Below are 18,123 nucleotides of genomic sequence, written 5' to 3' on the forward strand. Positions count from 1 at the left end.
TTATATGTTACGCGCTTCAGCCCTCGGCAGTCACGTTCTGTGAGCTTGTGTGGCCTACCACTTCGCGGCTGAGCTGTTGTTGCTCCAAGACGTTTCCACTTCACAATGACAGCACTTGAAGTTGACCAGGGCAGCTCTAGCAGGGCAGAAATTTGACAAACTGACTTGTTGGAAAAGTGGCATCCAATGACGGTACCACGTTGAACGTCACTGAGCTCTTCAGTATGGCCCATTCTACTGCCAATGTTTGTCTCGGGAGATTGCATGTCTGTGTGCTTGATTATATATACCTGTCAGTAATAGGTGTGGCTGAAACAGCCGAATCCACTAATTAGGAGTGTCCGCATACTTTTGGTCACATAGTGTATATTGTTAAGGCCGTGGGTTCAATTCTACTGCGAGGGGGTTAGCCTCCATTCCCTCCCGAACTTACCAGACCTGTGGCTGCCGTGCACGAATACCTTCGTACATTGGCAGGTTGCTAAGCATCTACAAATGCGAATTGGTCCATCGCGCGATATTAGGGTCCGATTGTCTGATGTCACCGTTTACCTGCATCACGTGACTTGTCCAAATGGGGACCGTACCTTCCAGCCGTGTACCAATCTTATCCTTGGATGGCTAGTTGGGCGGCCGAGCTACCGCTTCATACCTGTCGGGCTAATTGACGCTAATCAGCCGATTACGCAGTGAACAACCTCCCGCCTTCGCTAGATGTGAACAGCACTAGACCAATGAAGGAAATTTCTCGAGGCCAAACTGAGCAATCTGAGGAGAAAGGCCTTGGAAGAGAGGTGACCAAGAACCCGATGGTCACTCTGGCTGACCTCCAGAGATCCTGTGTGGAGATGGGAGAAACTTCCAGAAGGACAACCATCACTGCAACACTCTACCGATCTGGGCTTTATGGTAGAGTGGCCAGACGGTAAGCTTCTCCTCAGTGAAAGACACATGAAAGCCCACAGAATCTTGTTTCTCACAGTCTGAGAGTCCTTTTCGTGCTTTTTTGCAAACTCCAAGTGGGTTTTCATGTGTCTTTCACTGAGGAGAAGCTTACCGTCTGGCCACTCTACCATAAAGCCCAGATCGGTAGAGTGTTGCAGTGATGGTTGTCCATCTGGAAGTTTCTCCCATCTCCACACAGGATCTCTGGAGCTCAGCCAGAGTGACCATCAGGTTCTTGGTCACCACTCTTACCAAGGCCCTTCTCCCCCGATTGCTGTTTGACCGGGCGGCCAGCTCTAGGAAGAGTCGTGGTTGTTCCAAACTTATTCCATTTAAGAATTATGGAGGCCACTGTGCTCTTGGGAACCTTCAATGCAGCAGAATTTTTTTTGTAGGCTTCCCCAGATCTGTGCCTCGACAAAATCCTGTCTCTGAGCTCTGCAGGCAGTTCCTTCGACCTCATGGCTTGGTTTTTGCTCTGATATGCATTGTCAGCTGTGAGACGTTATATAAACAGGTGTGTGCCTTTTCCAAATCATGTCAAATCATTTGAATTTACCACAGGTGGACTCCAATCAAGGTGTGGAAACATCTCAAAGATGATCAAGAGAAATGGGAGGCACCTGAGCTAAATTTCAAGTGTCATAGCAAAGGGTATGAATACTTATGTAAATGTGATATTTCAGTTTTTTGTTTTTAATAAATTTGCAAAACTTTCTAAAATCCTGCTTTCTCTTTGTCATTTTGGGGTATTGAGTGTAGATTGATGAGGGAAAAAATGAATTTAAACGATTTCAGCATAAGGCTGCAACATAACAAAATGTGAAAAAAGTGAAGGGGTCTGAATACTTTCTGAATGTACTGTAAATTCTAGTATGGATGAATGCCTTCAGAAGTTAAATGAACAAAAAGTGAAACAAAGCAAAGACCCTAACTAAAAGTTTTCATCGCTAATAGAGCCGAAAAGATGCAAAACAATTATTGTTATATATCAAGAAAAATGCATAGAACATGAACTACATAGAAAAGAGCATTTAATCGCAAGAAAATTGAGATAGAGATGCAACGATAAATAAATCATCGCAATTTCCATCGAATCGTATGCCTTTAACATTGATTTTGTTAAAATTTAAAGATATTTTACTTGTAGTTTTGCATTGCCTATAAGGAACAACATCTCACCACTGCAAGTACAACTTCTTCCTTCAGTTATGAACGGTTCAAAGAATGCAATGTTTTGTTATTGACAACGTACCACCTTCATTAGAAATAGTGATACCGCTATTAGATACTTCATCAATAAGCAGAATAAAAATACTGTTCTTGGGCAAAACACCAAGTCCGTCCAGGCATATAGCACAGGATAGTGGAGATGGATCCCACGATGTGAAATGACTGTGTTGTCATCATGAGGCAAGCATGGCAGAAGAAAATATTTCTTGCAGTATCCCAGGGATGTGCTTTGTGTCCATTGCAATGTATGACTGCCCAGCTGGAAGAACCCGTTTAAGCCTTGTTGGGTGGAGAGTGAGAGGGTGGGGGTTGGGGGGGATGAGGGGAGGGAAGAGAGAGAGTGGGGAGGGGAAGGGGGAGGGAGGGGAGGGGCAGAGAGAGAGAGAGAGAGATTGAAAAAAAAAAAGAAGATGTGAATGTTTTTGTCTACAGAATGATTTTTTGTTTGGAAATTCATTTCTTTCATTTTCAATCACAAATCTTCATTGTTACTTGCAAAATAGAATATTTTTCAAGTATATTGGTTGGTCTTGTGCATTATTCTGTCTGTTTGTCTCTCTGTCTGTTTGCTTGTCTGTCTGTCAATCGCCTACAGGTCACAATTTTAAACCACAATCTTCACGAAACTTCACCAGATGGTAGAGTTGGTCATAAGGGTTCGAAGTCTATTGATTTTGAGGTCAAAAATCAAAGGTCATCTTGAGGTCGAATTTCTAAAATTGCCATTTTTCATCCGATTGACTTGAAAATTAACCAGCAATTGCACAGTGCCTTACTAAATTGGGAAACCAACTATTTCTAAGGTCAAACGGTCAACTCAAGGTCAAACTTCTAAAATCATCAACTTAAATCTGAAAAATCAATTTTAATCTGAAAAATCATAAATTTTAATTTGAAAAATCATAAATTTTAATCCAATTAACCCGAGCTTTGATTAAGATCGTCAATTTTAATCTTAATGAAATGGTAAATTTGATGTATCCATGTCAACCTTTTTTGGGGGGAGGGGTGGATTTTGCAAGTATTGTGCTTGCATGATGTCTTCTTGTTTTTACGGCGTAGCCCATAGGGAAAAGCCGTCTCGAACAGTGTTTGTCTGTATGTATGTATGTATGTATGTATGTATGTATGTATGTATGTATGTCCCCTCAAATGTATTCCAATCAGAGCTGAGGATCTGGTCACATGACAGGGTGATGTGATTATGTCTGATGTCATTATGGCGATATGGCGGCTGACTCTCCACACTCCGCCATTTTGATGTATATGCCGTTCATGCCGAACATATCGTCAAACCTGTCATATATCACAATCGCCATGCTCTACCTTTACATTTTTCATTCAGTCAGAAACACAAACAAACCGATTGTTAAAATGACCATCAAATATCGAAAGCATTGGCCTTACTTCTCTTCCAACAAAAGGGTACGTACCCAACCCTTGTGGGGTATAATCTAGATTACAGTAGATCTTCCCTCAGTTCTGTAAGTAAAACTTAACCTCACGGATGTCGGCATTCCTCCACATTTATTTGTTTAATGTTATAAACAGCATTAGCGACTGTTAAAAAAGCTAATCATGTGTGTTTGTGGTTTATAATATTTGACAAGCCCGGCTACGCCAGACTTTCGGTCTTGTTTTTTCTTGCCTACCGAACACTAATTTATTTCTACACTCAATTAAAGCCCTTAAAGCTACTCCACTTTCACCTCCTCAAACACACGTGGCATCAAATTCAATTTGATCATTTTTGCCTTCTTTCTTGCTCGCCTTTAAAAGGATGCACCATTTAGAGTTAAACAAGGCAAACTTAATGACGCCTTCAATGTAGTTCCTTTAAAACACAAGATTTTCTTTTTGATTTGAACTGTGGCACTCAATTTTGGGCAGTACTGCATTGAAAAACAACAGCACACAAAATAGACATGACCTTATGTGATGGCAAGGCATGTGGTCGTGTAATTGAGGAGGTTTTCTTTGTCTATGTACATTGATACATAAACTGTGGGAAAAGTTCAGCTATACTAAGGATGTAGTGTCCTGAGTGAAACCAGGAAGCACAAGCTCCTGTGCACCATAACTCCATATGGCCATCAAGGCAGCAGGTCACTGCTGGTCTTATCTCTGTTTATTCCCCGTTTTACTGAGGGGAGCGAATCACAGTTTCCCCCCCGCTGAGTAATAAATATGCCTAAATTAAGCAGTTTGTCATGTCTGATCTCATGCATAAAACGTCATTATGCTCCAGCAGCCAGTCCAATCCTGCATACATCACAGCACACTCATCTCTGATTCTGTCATTCCTTCATACTTTACCTCTGGTAAAGAAGTCAGCAAATTATATCACTGCCTTAAACACATAGGAAGGAGAATGGGGGTGTCTAGCCATTAATGAGGTGAAAGCACACCTCTGAATAGTGGGCCTGAGAGCCAAGAACTGCAGCAACATTGGTAATTAGAAAGGGTGCATATGTTGTGAGACTTCAGCTGAAGTCAGGAGCGAATATCTGAAAGGAGGATATGTCACTGATACCTGCCTTATGCTCAGCATGTGAACTTGCTGTTTGTATACTTTAACATGAAAGAGGTGTTAGTCAGCATTTCAGGTAATAGGAACAAAGATATGGATACAAAAGCTTTAAACCAGTCCACATATGTGCGTGAATGTGCTGTTTTCACCACAATGGAAAAGTTATACAGTACTGCATTGGACATTTTGTAAAATAACATACTGTCGCGTCCCCAGGTTTAAGACCCCTGGGTGACGGATGGCCGACCGAGCTTTAACTCCGAGGCGTTTACCCAAAAGATGTCAGCAAATGATATCACTGCCTTAAACACATAGGAAGAAGGAGAATGGGGGTGTCTACCCATTAATGAGGTGAAAGCACAAGTTAAATGATATAAATGATAAAAGGGAAAAAATTGTGTTGGTTAAAAAAAACAAAAAAAAACAAGTGACTTCTCTGAACATAAATGAAAAGTTACAATTCATTTATCCTCAAAATAATTTCACATGGGGAGCAAAACCCTTTTACCTAACCATTGCAAAACTTTCAAGGCCAAAATTACCTCTGAGCTTGGTCCCCGAGTGATCCCAAGAACAGAACTGCTGCATACACCGTTGGCTCAGAAGCGAGTGCTTTGGCCAGTGCCTCAGGCGGCACACCATAGCGGGCAAGATTGGCATCACTGAGAAGGAGTACGAGACGTTCGTCCCAGTGCTCGGACTCGCGTGCCAAGGCAGACATAGCATGGTGTAGTGCTGGCAAGGTACTGTCCCCACTTGAGCAAAACTGAGAATGTGCATACATGGTCTGCATAAGGGAAGGGGAGGGGTGGTGAGGAGTGGGCAAAGATAGCAGATAATGATGGATACAATATAGGGAATTGCAAAGTGAACAAAGAATGGAAGAAGTGTAACATATTGAGAAAATTTTCAGTCAAAACGAGAGACAGAGAGACAGAGAGACAGAGAGACAGAGAGGGAGAGAGAGAGAGAGAGAGAGAGAGAGAGAGAGAGAGAGAGAGAGAGAGAGAGAGAGAATCGTTCAAGTTTGAATGAACTTGGTGAAGAGAGTCCATCTTGAACAAATCACTCTCCAGCTTCTAGTAGTGTGGAGGTATCACTATGTTTCCCAGAGATGGCCAAATGAATCTTCGGCAAACTTTCAGAGGTTCATCAGTGAGTGTCAGGGAGAGTTTTAGGCAAAATGTTTGTTTGTTTGTGTGTGTGTGTGTGTGTGTGTGTGTGTGTGTGTGTGTGTGTGTGTGTGTGCATGTGTATGTATATATATATATATATATATATATATATATATATATATATATATATATATATATATATATATACAGTAATACCCTGGCCTACGTCATTAATTGGTTCCATAAGCCGTGACGTAACTCGGTTTTTGACGTAAACCGGGCGTAATGTCTTAAAAATGCCTTAAAATGAAGACAAACACCATAATTCATAAAACTAGAGTAAATAACTGGAGGAGGCTGCGGCTTAGGGTGGTCCAAAAATGCAAAAAAAATCACTTTTTCATCTGGATTTTGCTGCTCTATTGGATTATTGTTAGAAATGGTCTAAATCATTCACCCAAAAAATATTTTGCATCTGAGTCATCTATAAACTCATACACACTCAACATATAAATTTGTCATTTTGGTCAATTTTAATGACTTACAAAGACTTTAGAAATATTTTTTTCCTAAATAATGTCATTGATGGTACATACCCCTGTGAAGTCCTCATGGTCGAAACATGAGTCAGACATGTATGAACATGTTTCAAACATGTTTCAAGCATTGTCAAACATGTTTCGACCATGATGATTTCACACTCACAGGCGCAAGCGCATGCAAAAAGTCATGAACCACAAAATGGCTTAGTACAATAGTGCATGTACTTTTTCCACCTTGGTTGCTATTGGATTGTTCTCATTTAGCCAAATTTGGTGAAAAACGCCATATTTCAATTGAAGTGTGTATGAGTTTCCAGATGGAATTGAGCGAAAATATTTGGTGGGTGAATGTTTTAGACCATTTCCAACAATAATCCAGTAGAGCATCAAAATCGGAGAGATCAATGTTTTTTGGACCACCCTACTGCGGCTTCGTCCTGAATCTTTGCCGCTCCCCGTCGGGAGTCCCTCCGTTGTTTTCTATCGGTCGGGTTTTCTCCTCGAACGGGGTGACCGGCACGGACGTGTCGACCGTGAGCTGGCTTGTGTGCCGAGTGACTCCGCGGCCCGCTTCACCACGGCATGCTTTACCCAACGTGTCCGAGCAGTTTCACCGGTGGTCGTGTCGTGTCGTGTCGTCTGTGACGAACGAACGAGCTCAGGGTTCCGTGAACCCGGCCGCCCCGGGGATCGACGCTCGCCTCCGAGTCATAGGCGTGCCCCGTCTTTCCTCGAGCGGCCGAAGTTGCTTGCTTCTTTATTTTTGGACGATGCGATATACGCAGAAACGACGACGTACAGGCAGGCATTTGCAAATCCATGCACATGTGCACATGCACACGTCGATCGGTTCTTTACAAGGATATGCATCAACAACAACTTGCTACTCCCTGCACCACAGATGTCAATTTCCAAACAATTTACCTACTCCCTCTTCCTAACTTTAAATTACCCTCCCCGGGTATTCGTGAAGGGGTCCATCCTCCCCCATTCACTCCTTCGCACCATGCACTCCACACCACTCAACCCACACTACTTACTCCACACACCATTTATTCCCACACACCAAGTATTCTCAAAATTTATCCACTTGCACCCCATGCACCCTGGACAAAATCACAGACTGGTCAAACAAGTGGAACATGTCTTTCAATCCTGCCAAATCTCACTCTCTTACTATGTCTCTCCGAAAAGATCGACTGGACAACCCTCCCATCTACTTTCTCAACAATCCTCTCCAAGAAGTTCTGTCACTCAAGCTTTTGGGTCTCACTATCTGCCATGATCTTTCTTGGGAAAACCACATTTCCAAGCTGGCCTCCAAAGCCAGTCGCCGACTGGGCATCCTCCGTCGTGCGAAGTCCTTCCTCGGCACACCTGAGCTCCTCACCACTTACAAGGCTTTCATCCGCAGCTCAATGGAATACTGTTCTCCCCTATGGGCTGGTGCTCCTGCCTCACACCTGGCTCGGCTTCACGCTGTTGAATCCAAAGCTTTCAAAATCATTGGAATCTCCCGTGATGAAGCTATCTCTGAGGGCCTTTCACTCACTCACCGCAGGCAGGTAGGTGGTCTTTCTGTCTTCTACCGACTCCTCTCCGGCCTTGCTCCCCCAGCTCTCTCTGTGCTCTGTCCCCCAAATATTCCTACAGGTCGCACAAGATCTGCCAGCAACCCTCTGATGGTTAAACTGCCGAAATCTCGGCTCTCTGCTCACCTTCACTCTTTCATTCCTCTTTTCTCCCGCCTGTGGAACAAACTCCCACACTCCCTTCAATCCCTCTCCTCCCTCCAGGTCTTTAAAACAGCTGTTCACCACCATCTCTTATCTTCCCCCATCCATAACCTTGATCTTTTCTACCCCCACTAATTCACCCCAGATCCACCTTGTTTGAAATTCCAACTTATTTCCTGGAAATCCTGGCAGTGTCCATATGTTTATACTTCTCCCACCCCCCCCCCCTTCACATGCCTCCCCCCAAAGCCCTCTCCCTCCCACAGATCTTTCGCTCTTTCACGAGCCTCGATCTTGTATACAAAAAAAAAAAAAAAAAAAAAAAAAAAAAAAGTCTCCATGTCTCTCGGTCCCTGCTCTCAAATGTTGTGTTTGTGTCCTTCCCCCTCTCTCCCCATCTTGTCTACCGCTCCCGATGTTATTTGTTTTATGTGGCTGTTTGTCTTTCTGTGTGATTAATGTTCGCTCTTTCACGAGCCTCGATCTTGTATACAAAAAAAAAAAAAAAAAAAAAAAAAAAAGTCAATCACTCAACACCATTACACATGTCCTCAATACACCACTCATACACTTTCTCCAGTCATCCCAGACCATTGCCTCATTTCACCAAGTTCAACTATAACCAGATTCTCACACACACACAACCATTCTCGACCAATGCCTCATTTCACCAAGATCATTCCAAAGATCCTCATTCAATTCCTCATTTGCGCCTAAAGCTCATCCTCGTACTCACACACATGATACACCAAGATACACCAAGAGCGGCTTCAGCTTGAAGTCGCCGGTGCAATTACCCCCAAGCATTAGCGTTAGCCGCTCCTTCGCGACTTTGTAGCCTGGCATGGTCTTCTCCTCCTTCGAGATAAAGGAGATGATGATGTAGGAGTGACGTAAAGTCGCACATAATAATGTTCGCTGAACTGAAATTTACTCTAGAAGAGTGGCGTAAAGTCGGATTTGACGTAGGTCGAAATGGCGGAAAACGGGGTATGACTGTACATACATACATACATACATACATACATACATACATACATACATACACACACACACACATACATACATACATACATACATACATACATATATATATATATATATATATATATATACATACATTACATACATACATACATACATACATACATACATACATACATACATACATACATACATACATACATACATATACAGTGCATTCAGAAAGTATTCAGACCCCTTCACTTTTTTCACATTTTGTTATGTTGCAGCCTTATGCTGAAATCGTTTAAATTCATTTTTTCCCTCATCAATCTACACTCAATACCCCATAATGACAAAGAGAAAACAGGATTTCAGAAAGTTTTGCAAATTTATTAAAAAGAAAAAACTGAAATATCACATTGACATAAGTATTCAGACCCTTTGCTATGACACTTGAAATTTGGCTCAGGTGCCTCCCATTTCTCTTGATCATCTTTGAGATGTTTCCACCCCTTGATTGGAGTCCACCTGTGGTAAATTCAAATGATTGGACATGATTTGGAAAGGCACACACCTGTCTATATAAGGTCTCACAGCTGACAATGCCTATCAGAGCAAAAACCAAGCCATGAGGTCGAAGGAACTACCTGCAGAGCTCAGAGACAGGATTGTGTCGAGGCACAGATCTGGGGAAGCCTACAAAAAATTTCTGCTGCATTCAAGGCTCCCAAGAGCACAGTGGCCTCTATAATTCTCAAATGGAGGAAGTTTGGAACAACCAGGACTCTTCCGAGAGCTGGCCGCCCGGCCAAACTGAGCAATCGGGGGAGAAGGGCCTTGGTAAGAGAGGTGACCAAGAACCCGGTGGTCACTCTGGCTGAGCTCCAGAGATCCTGTGTGGAGATGGGAGAAACTTCCAGAAGGACAACCATCACTGCAACACTCCACCGATCTGGGCTTTATGCAGAGTGGCCAGACGGAAGCCTCTCCTCAGTGAAAGACACATGAAAGGCCACAGAATCTTGTTTCTCGTGCTTTTTTGCAAACTCCAAGCAGGCTTTCATGTGTCTTTCAGGTCTCACCATGGCCGGGCGGCCAGCTCTAGGAAGAGTCCTGGTTGTTCCAAACTTCTTCCATTTAAGAATTATGGAGGCCACTGTGCTCTTGGGAACCTTCAATGCAGCAGAAATTTTTTGTAGGCTTCCCCAAATCTGTGCCTCGACACAATCCTGTCTCTGAGCTCTGCAGGCAGTTCCTTCAACCTCATGGCTTGGTTTTTGCTCTGATATGCATTGTCAGCTGTGAGACCTTATATAAACAGGTGTGTGCCTTTCCAAATAATGTCCAATCAATTGAATTTACCACAGGTGGACTCCAATCAACGTGTAGAAACATCTCAAAGATGATCAAGAGAAATGGGAGGCACCTGAGCTAAATTTCAAGTGTCATAACAAAGGGTCTGAATATGTATGTCAATGTGATATTTCAGTTTTTTGTTTTTAATAAATTTGCAAAATTTTCTAAAATCCTGTTTTCTCTTTGTCATTATGGGGTATTGAGTGTAGATTGTGTCGTGAAATTGTGCCTCAGTTCAAAGCCCAGGTGTCATGCTACTTTCGGCTGCTGCGCGTTCGTTATAAAGATCTTGGACATTAAGCGCAGCGACCACTCCTGTGACATATATTGTGTGCATGTCTAGATTGGTACGTAGAATCGCTTTGCTCAGCGCTTGCTTGTGATTGGATGTTATACCCATTATTGATTCAGATGCATGCTGAGTACTGATGTTATACTTGTTGGTTTCTTCCACAGGCATTGCTAGGGATTGATTTCGATTAAACTCATGATCTGAGACATTGTTGTATCTTTGATTTCTACAACAGATTGATGAGTGAAAAAATGAATTTAAACGATTTCAGCATAAGGATGCAACATAACAAAATGTGAAAAAGTGAAGGGGTCTGAATACTTTCTGAATGCACTGTATACACACACGAGGGTGGTCCAAAAATTTGAAGATTGGATTTTCATTTCTCCACAAGCCTGCCCCTATTCCTATTGAAGAAAGTAGTTTGTGGTGAAAATTTGAGCTTGATTGGACAATATTTAGAGGTTGCTCAAAATGTTGACAAATTTTAATGAATAATAAGATACAGAATTTTTAGCATCATACATCAATTCATAGATAATTATCTATTTTCAATTACTCAAATTATTTATTATTGTTGGCTTGCACTTGTCTTCAATGGTATGACCAAGAGATTGTGCAAAAGCACTGGCCACAAACATAGCACGCCGATCTGAGAGATTTACTCTGTCCAGAATTGCCACTATTGCTGGAGTGATCACCTTGGTGGGAGCCTTTTTCGCCTGTTTGGCAGAAGATGGACTTTGGAGTTTGAATTCATTGTCCCCTGAATCGGAGCTTTCAATCTCACTCATCATCATCATCAACCACAGCCGATGTTGATGGAACAGATTGCATTGCTGTTAGAGTCTCAGCAGCATGTTTCTTCTTTCTTTTATCTTTATTCTTAAGCCTGATACGCTTTCTGTTCTCCTTCACTGCCAGAGTGTTGTCCACAGATCACATACGTGAACTTGAGGGATCCTCACGCTGCATGATACGGAATGCTTTGTCTTCTTCATTCGTCATTTTCTCAAGCGCATCATTTGGTGAGATATCGAAGAGGGATTGAAGATCATCTTTGAACATCTGCTCCTTCACTCTATAGTTTTCGAATGTCTTGCTTCTATTTTTCTTTACCAGTTTGTAGGCATCATACAACTTCAAAAGTTGGCGCTCACAGGAATCTACTCTCTGCACTGGAATTCGTGCTTTCTCCCAGTATGCACACACAGCTTGTACACTAAGTTTGGCACTTTCACGAACTGTATGGTGTTCCTGTATGTGATGGTACACCATTATCTGCAATGTGTGTCCTTTGGTTGGTCGTCCCCCACATATTATTTCCTTTTCAGACTTTCCCAGCAACCAAACTGTGGAAGAGCTGCGAGTTTCTGCCATCTGAAAAAAAACAGGATAAATTAAAAATGTTATTTTTTGAGCAACCTCTAAATACGTTCCAATTGACCTCATATTTGGTTCATATGATCTTTATAATTATAAACATAGGAACAAGGGCAGCCTTGTGGAGCATGGATTTTTAATAGTATTAAATATTACATATATCTGTGGACCACCCTAATACACACAGTCGTGGCCAAATATATGGGCACCCTTGTATTTTTTCACATAACTCTCAATTTTCTCGAAACATAAGTTTATATTTACAAAAGTATTTGGTCTCCAAAATTATTTTTTCACTGTTAATATTACAGAACCTTTGTTTTTGTTTCAGAACTTATTATATCCTTTTAAATCAAAAAAGAAAAAGAAATGGCATTGACAAAATTATTGACACCCTCGACTTAATATTTGGTAGCACAGCCTTTGGACAAAATAACTGCAGTCAAGTGCTTCCTATAGCCATGAATGAGCTTCCTACACCTCTCTACTGGCAGTTTGGCCCACTCTTCAAACTGCTCCAGTTCTCCCAAATTTGAAGGGTGCCTTCTCCCAACTGCTGTTTTCAGATCTCCACACAGGTATACAATGGGATTTATATCTGGACTCATTGCTGGCCACTTCAGAACAGTCCAGCGTTTCGTCTTGAACCATTCCTGGGTGCTTTTTGAAGTGTGTTTGGGGTCATTGTTCTGCTGCAAGACCTATGACCTTCGACTGAGACCCAGCTTTCTGACACTGGGTTGAACATTGCGCTCCAAAATGCCTTGGTAATCTCCTGATTTCATAATTCTCCCAGAACGATTTTGGCTTGTTCATGTGTGTTGTGGCAAACTCCAGTCGGGTTTTCTTAGCAGTGGCGTCTTCCTGGGTCTCCTACCATGGAACCCCCTTTCATTGAGTTGGCGACGGATGGTGCGAGTTGAAACTGTTGTACCTTGTGTCTGAAGGTCAGCTAGAATCTGTTTGGCAGTTGATGGAGGTGCTTTCTCCATTATTCGAACAATCCTTTGCTGCAATCTTCGATCAAGTTTTCTTTTGCGGCCATGACCACGACCAGGGAGGTTGGCTACAGTGCCATGGGCTTTAAACTTCCTGATAACATTGCAGGTGGACATATTGCAAACATTGCAGGTAGACACGGGATTATCAAGGTCTCTGGAGATGGACTTGTAACCTTGAGATTGTCCATGCTTGGCTACAATCTTGTGTCTGACCTCCTCAGACAAATCTCTGGTTTTCTTTTTTTCTCCATGCTCATTGTCACAAAGTGACACAAAACAGCAGAATGACTCCAGCAGAAACAGCAGAATGACAGCAGAATGAAAGGAAGACTCCTTTTCTCGATTCAAACTGGTTGAATGAGTGATATTTATATTGCAGGCACCCTGCAACTCACCACAGGTGAGTTCAATTCCAAAGTAAAGGAGAACCACCTGCTTGAAATCTAATTATTTCTAACAACTTCTACAATGTGCCAATAATATTGTCCGGGCCAATTTAGGATTTCTGTGTGAAATAAGCTAAGATTTCGCATTTTTTTTCAACTTTTTTTTTGTTCCGCTGCAAACCAAATAAATACATGTGTAGAAAAAAAAAATAAAAAAATAAAAAAAATGATGTGTATACATGTGTATAAAAATAAATACATGTGTCTACCAAAATATATTTTAAATTCAACAATTTTCTGGAAGAAATGGTGCATTATTTGAAAAAAGTGCATGCAGCAACCACGACTTTTTTGGCCATGACTGTATATCTATATATAGTCACGTGAAAAAGTAAGTACACCCCATGTAAAGTTTTGACTTTTTCAACATATTTCAACAATACAGCTATTTGATCTTCATTTCAACAATATTGATAGATAACGGTGATATAATATAACAAATATCATGAAACATTTACATTTTGTAGTCCATTGTATAATTTAAATAAACATAAATGCAAATTTCGCAAATGGAAAAAGTAAGTACACCCCTACATTTAACACTACTTCAAATACCTAAAATTAGAATCAGATGCACCAGCTCAGGTGCAAATGATTAGAACATCGTTGGAGAGGATCTTGGAGGAACCTGTCTTATTTAAACCTCAGACATTTAGTTTGGTTTGCTCTTTGTTGTTGAAGTGTGCGGCGTCACCATGCCTAGATCAAAAGAGCTCTCTGAGGCCTTCAGAAAGAAGGTTATAGATGCCTACGAGTCTGGGAAGGGATTTAAAAAGATCTCCAAACAATTTGAAATCAATCATTCGACTGTCCGGAAGATCATCTCCAAGTGGAGAAGATTCCAAACAACTTCCAACTTGCTCAGGCCAGGCCGCCCCAGCAAGTTCAGCCCGAGAGCAGACCGCAAGATGCTGAAAGAAGTCTCGAAGAACCCCAGAATGTCATCACGGGACCTACAGGTAGCTCTTGCCATTGTTGATGTCAAAGTGCACGAGTCTAATGATGAAAGAGGCCGATACATTTGATCTACATTTGAGGTGTGCCAGGAGGAAACCTTTTCTGTCCAGAAAGAACATCAGGGCAAGACTAAAGTTTGCCAATGAACACCTCGGCAAAGATCAGCACTTCTGGAACACTGTGCTCTGGACAGATGAGTCAAAGGTAGAGCTATTTGGCCACAGTAACAGAAGACATGTTTGGCAAAAAACAAAGACAGCATTTGACCACAAGAACCTGATACCAACTGTAAAGCATGGTGGTGGAAATATTATGGTTTGGGGCAGCTTTACTGCATCAGGGCCTGGGAAGCTCACAATCATATAATCCACTATGAATTCTTCATTGTTCCAGAGGGTGCTTGAGGATAATGTGAGGCCATCTGTCGGAGGGTTGAAGCTCAACCGAAGGTGGACCTTGCAACATGACAATGACCCTAAACATACCAGTAAATCCACCAAGGAATGGCTGAAAAGAAAGAAATGGAGGGTTCTGGAATGGCCAAGTCAAAGCCCGGATCTAAATCCCATCGAGATGTTGTGGGGGGATATGAAACGAGCTGTGCATGCAAGTGTGCATGCTGTGCAACAATTTTGTGTTGAATAAATTATTGCAAAGTCAATTCTTCATTGTTTTTTGTTCAATTAGAACACCTTTATCTGTAGATACTGTTCAAATACAACATACAACAACAACATGCATTTTAAAGGCCATTTTCCCTACTAGAGCGGGGGTTAGCCTTGCGGTCCCCATGACAATCTTCTCCATTTTGCCCTATTTTCTGCATCTCTCCTTGTTAACCCCCTTGCCCGCATTTCTTCTTCCACCATCTTTAGCCAAGTCTTTCTCGGTCTTCCCCGTCCTCTACTTCCTTCTACATTCATTTCCATCACTCTTCTCAACCAGTCACTTTCATCCTTCTTCAACACATGACCAAACCATCTCAACCTGTTCCTCTTCACAGCATCAATCACAGGCTCTATTCCCATCATCTTTCGCAATTCATCATTTTGTTCAAATGAAGATCAAATATTGATATGTCCACATATGTTAAAAAGATTAACATTTCATGGGGTGCACTTACTTTTTCCACATGCGAAATTTGCATTTATGCTTATTTAAATGATACAATAGACGACAAAATGTAAATGTTTCATGATATTTGTTATATTATGTCACCTTCATCTATCAATATTGTTGAAATGAAGATGAAATACCTGTATGTTGAAATATGTTGAAAAGGTCAAAACTTTACATGGGGTGTACTTACTTTTTCACGTGACTGTATGTATATGTATGTATGTATGTATGTATGTATGTATGTATGTATGTATGTATGTATGTATGTATGTATATATATATATATATAACAGAAAGGTAGACTGCATTAAAATCAGATACTTCTAACAACATGGAGTAAAAGGCAGAAGCATGAAGGTTAAGCTGCTTTTGCACATTAAGGATTGTTTTAATTTAAGCAATAAGTAAAACATGTGTGATGTGCACCATGCAGCATGGAAAATTGTTCAGTGAAAGATTGCACCTCCTTTCCTGCCCCCTGCCATGCCCAAAAACCGTGTGGATTCCATGACATCTTTCACTTACATTGAGCACGTCAAGTCGCTCCTTGTCATTGCTGGGGATGCGGTTACGAGAGACAAGTTCGATATCACAGCTATCACCAGAGTGTCCGCAGATATCATACTGGTAAAATATATGCACAGATAAAATGATAAGTAAGCTTCGAAGAGCTTTTGCTGTTACATGGATTTAACAGTACGCGGTGTAAGCAAACGTGTGGTGTTACCACAATACGATCCCCGTAGCCATGAAATGCTTCCATGAGTAGCAGGGCGCTTTGTAAGCAGCGCTCCAGACGCCCGTCCAAACCGTTGAAGCGATACATGCTGCCGGACACATCAGCCACAAGACGTACCCTCTTGGGTTGCTGTGGGGGTGAGCCAGGCTGGGGAAATGAAGGATCACGAATAATTACGAAAAACCATGTGAAGGACATGTTTCCATAAGCCCCAGAAACGATCCTCATTTGAACAAATGAATGAACTTTTTTCTTTTCTTACATTAATTACATCTAAATCTAGGCCAGGATGAAATGCATTTCTTTGTATTCAAAATATCCAATTAATGGCCACTTCGTGCAGGTTGAGCAATGCAAAACCAGTCAAACCATCCTATCAATCAATAATCTGTAACATACTGTTGTCCAACAGACACCGATGCCAGTGATCAAGTCTGTACATTGTGCGCTTCCAGCACAGTTCATTCACAAATAAATGGTTTGAGGTTTTGCTGGAAATCCAAATGGAGCACAAGGACTTATTCAGATGAATCATTGTCAATGTTTTTTGAGACGTCCCATTAATCATCTTGAAAGACATGTGGTTAAACCTGAATTACCACCCCATTTTTTGAAGGTCATTACATCAGTGAAAATTCCCATGATATCAAGTAATTATTTTGGCAATTTCAATTCAACGGGTTTGTTCTTAACCTGGGATGTGCAAAAGCCCATTGTGTAATGATGTGAGATTCCCTGCATTGTCATTCATACATCCACTCCGGATATTCGTGCCGACTTCAGCTGTCGACTGTTTTTTTTTTACCCAAATAATTTGTCTTTTTAAATTCCCAACATAAGATGTGTTGTTTATTTTTGCAAATAATAAAAATATTTATCGATATCTAGGGCTGTTTCCCTATCAGAGCACATGACCAGTTACCTGGACTGAACTCACGGTAACAGATACCATTTAATAACAGTAAACCAGAATATCAATTCCTTTTGTCTATTTTTGAAAAGCGTAGCTCAAGAGCAAGCAATTCCTTAAATCCAGGTAGTGGAGGGCTCACTTCTGGGGGTTTATCCCCACGGCGTCTGAAAACAGCTTTTTCTCCCAAGAGTCCATCAACAAGGCGTCCCTCATCGAGCTCGCCATCTGTCTGCAGACGAAGCCATTGGCGCTCCTGCCCTCTTGCCTGCAGCACACGGAAGTCAATTGTCAACAGGAAAAGATTGGATTGAAAAGTGCAAGTGAAAATATGATGGGAAAGGAAAAGACTTCAGACAACAGGAGAAAGGAGAAAAAACCCCGCAATAAAACAATAATAAAATAAAACAAAACCGAAGGTTTTAGGATATCGATGAAAGAAAGCAGATCTTCAAAAATAGTTGTTGGTTGAAGTCAGTCTGCTGATATAACTAGAGCTTCCAGGGAAGCAGAACTCAACTGAACTGACTGGACAACTTTAAAGTAGGTCAGTTGTCTATACTAGATTTGACTTAAATGAAAAGCCAACAACCTTGTGTAATAATTTTAAGGTCCTTGTATGGTGGCCATTTTGTGACAGATCGGGTTGACTTGCGATAGCAACCTACCTTGTGTGGTAAGAGTCTCACACACCAAGTTTGATCAAAATCCATAAATATTTGTGGACGTTAAAGTCTTAATGTCGTTTCGGGGCTGAAAACAATATGGCGGCCTATGGCGGCCATTTTGTGACGGATCGGGTTGGAATGCAATAGCAATCTACCTTGTGTGGTAAGGGTTAAACACTCTAAGT

The 18,123-nt window shown here is 41.5% G+C and overlaps 1 protein-coding gene across 2 annotated transcripts in view; it reads right to left on the minus strand.

Annotated features, from left to right (window-relative positions):
• Window positions 1-1,962: 1,962 nt before the first annotated feature.
• Window positions 1,963-18,123, minus strand: part of VWA8 (von Willebrand factor A domain containing 8) — a 189,884-nt gene continuing 173,723 nt past the window's right edge. For both annotated transcript variants that reach the window (XM_078784476.1, XM_078784480.1), the window contains 5 exons: window positions 17,413-17,538; window positions 16,349-16,507; window positions 16,147-16,245; window positions 5,251-5,495; window positions 1,963-2,457 (listed from right to left, as the gene is read on the minus strand). In XM_078784476.1, coding sequence (XP_078640602.1) covers window positions 2,352-2,457; window positions 5,251-5,495; window positions 16,147-16,245; window positions 16,349-16,507; window positions 17,413-17,538 — 735 coding nt within the window. In that variant the 3' untranslated portion in view covers window positions 1,963-2,351. The remainder of the gene's footprint in view (window positions 2,458-5,250; window positions 5,496-16,146; window positions 16,246-16,348; window positions 16,508-17,412; window positions 17,539-18,123) is intronic.

Source organism: Myxine glutinosa, chromosome 1 (genome assembly GCF_964187855.1).
Source record: "Myxine glutinosa chromosome 1, kmMyxGlut1.1, whole genome shotgun sequence".
Lineage (NCBI taxonomy): Eukaryota > Metazoa > Chordata > Myxini > Myxiniformes > Myxinidae > Myxine > Myxine glutinosa.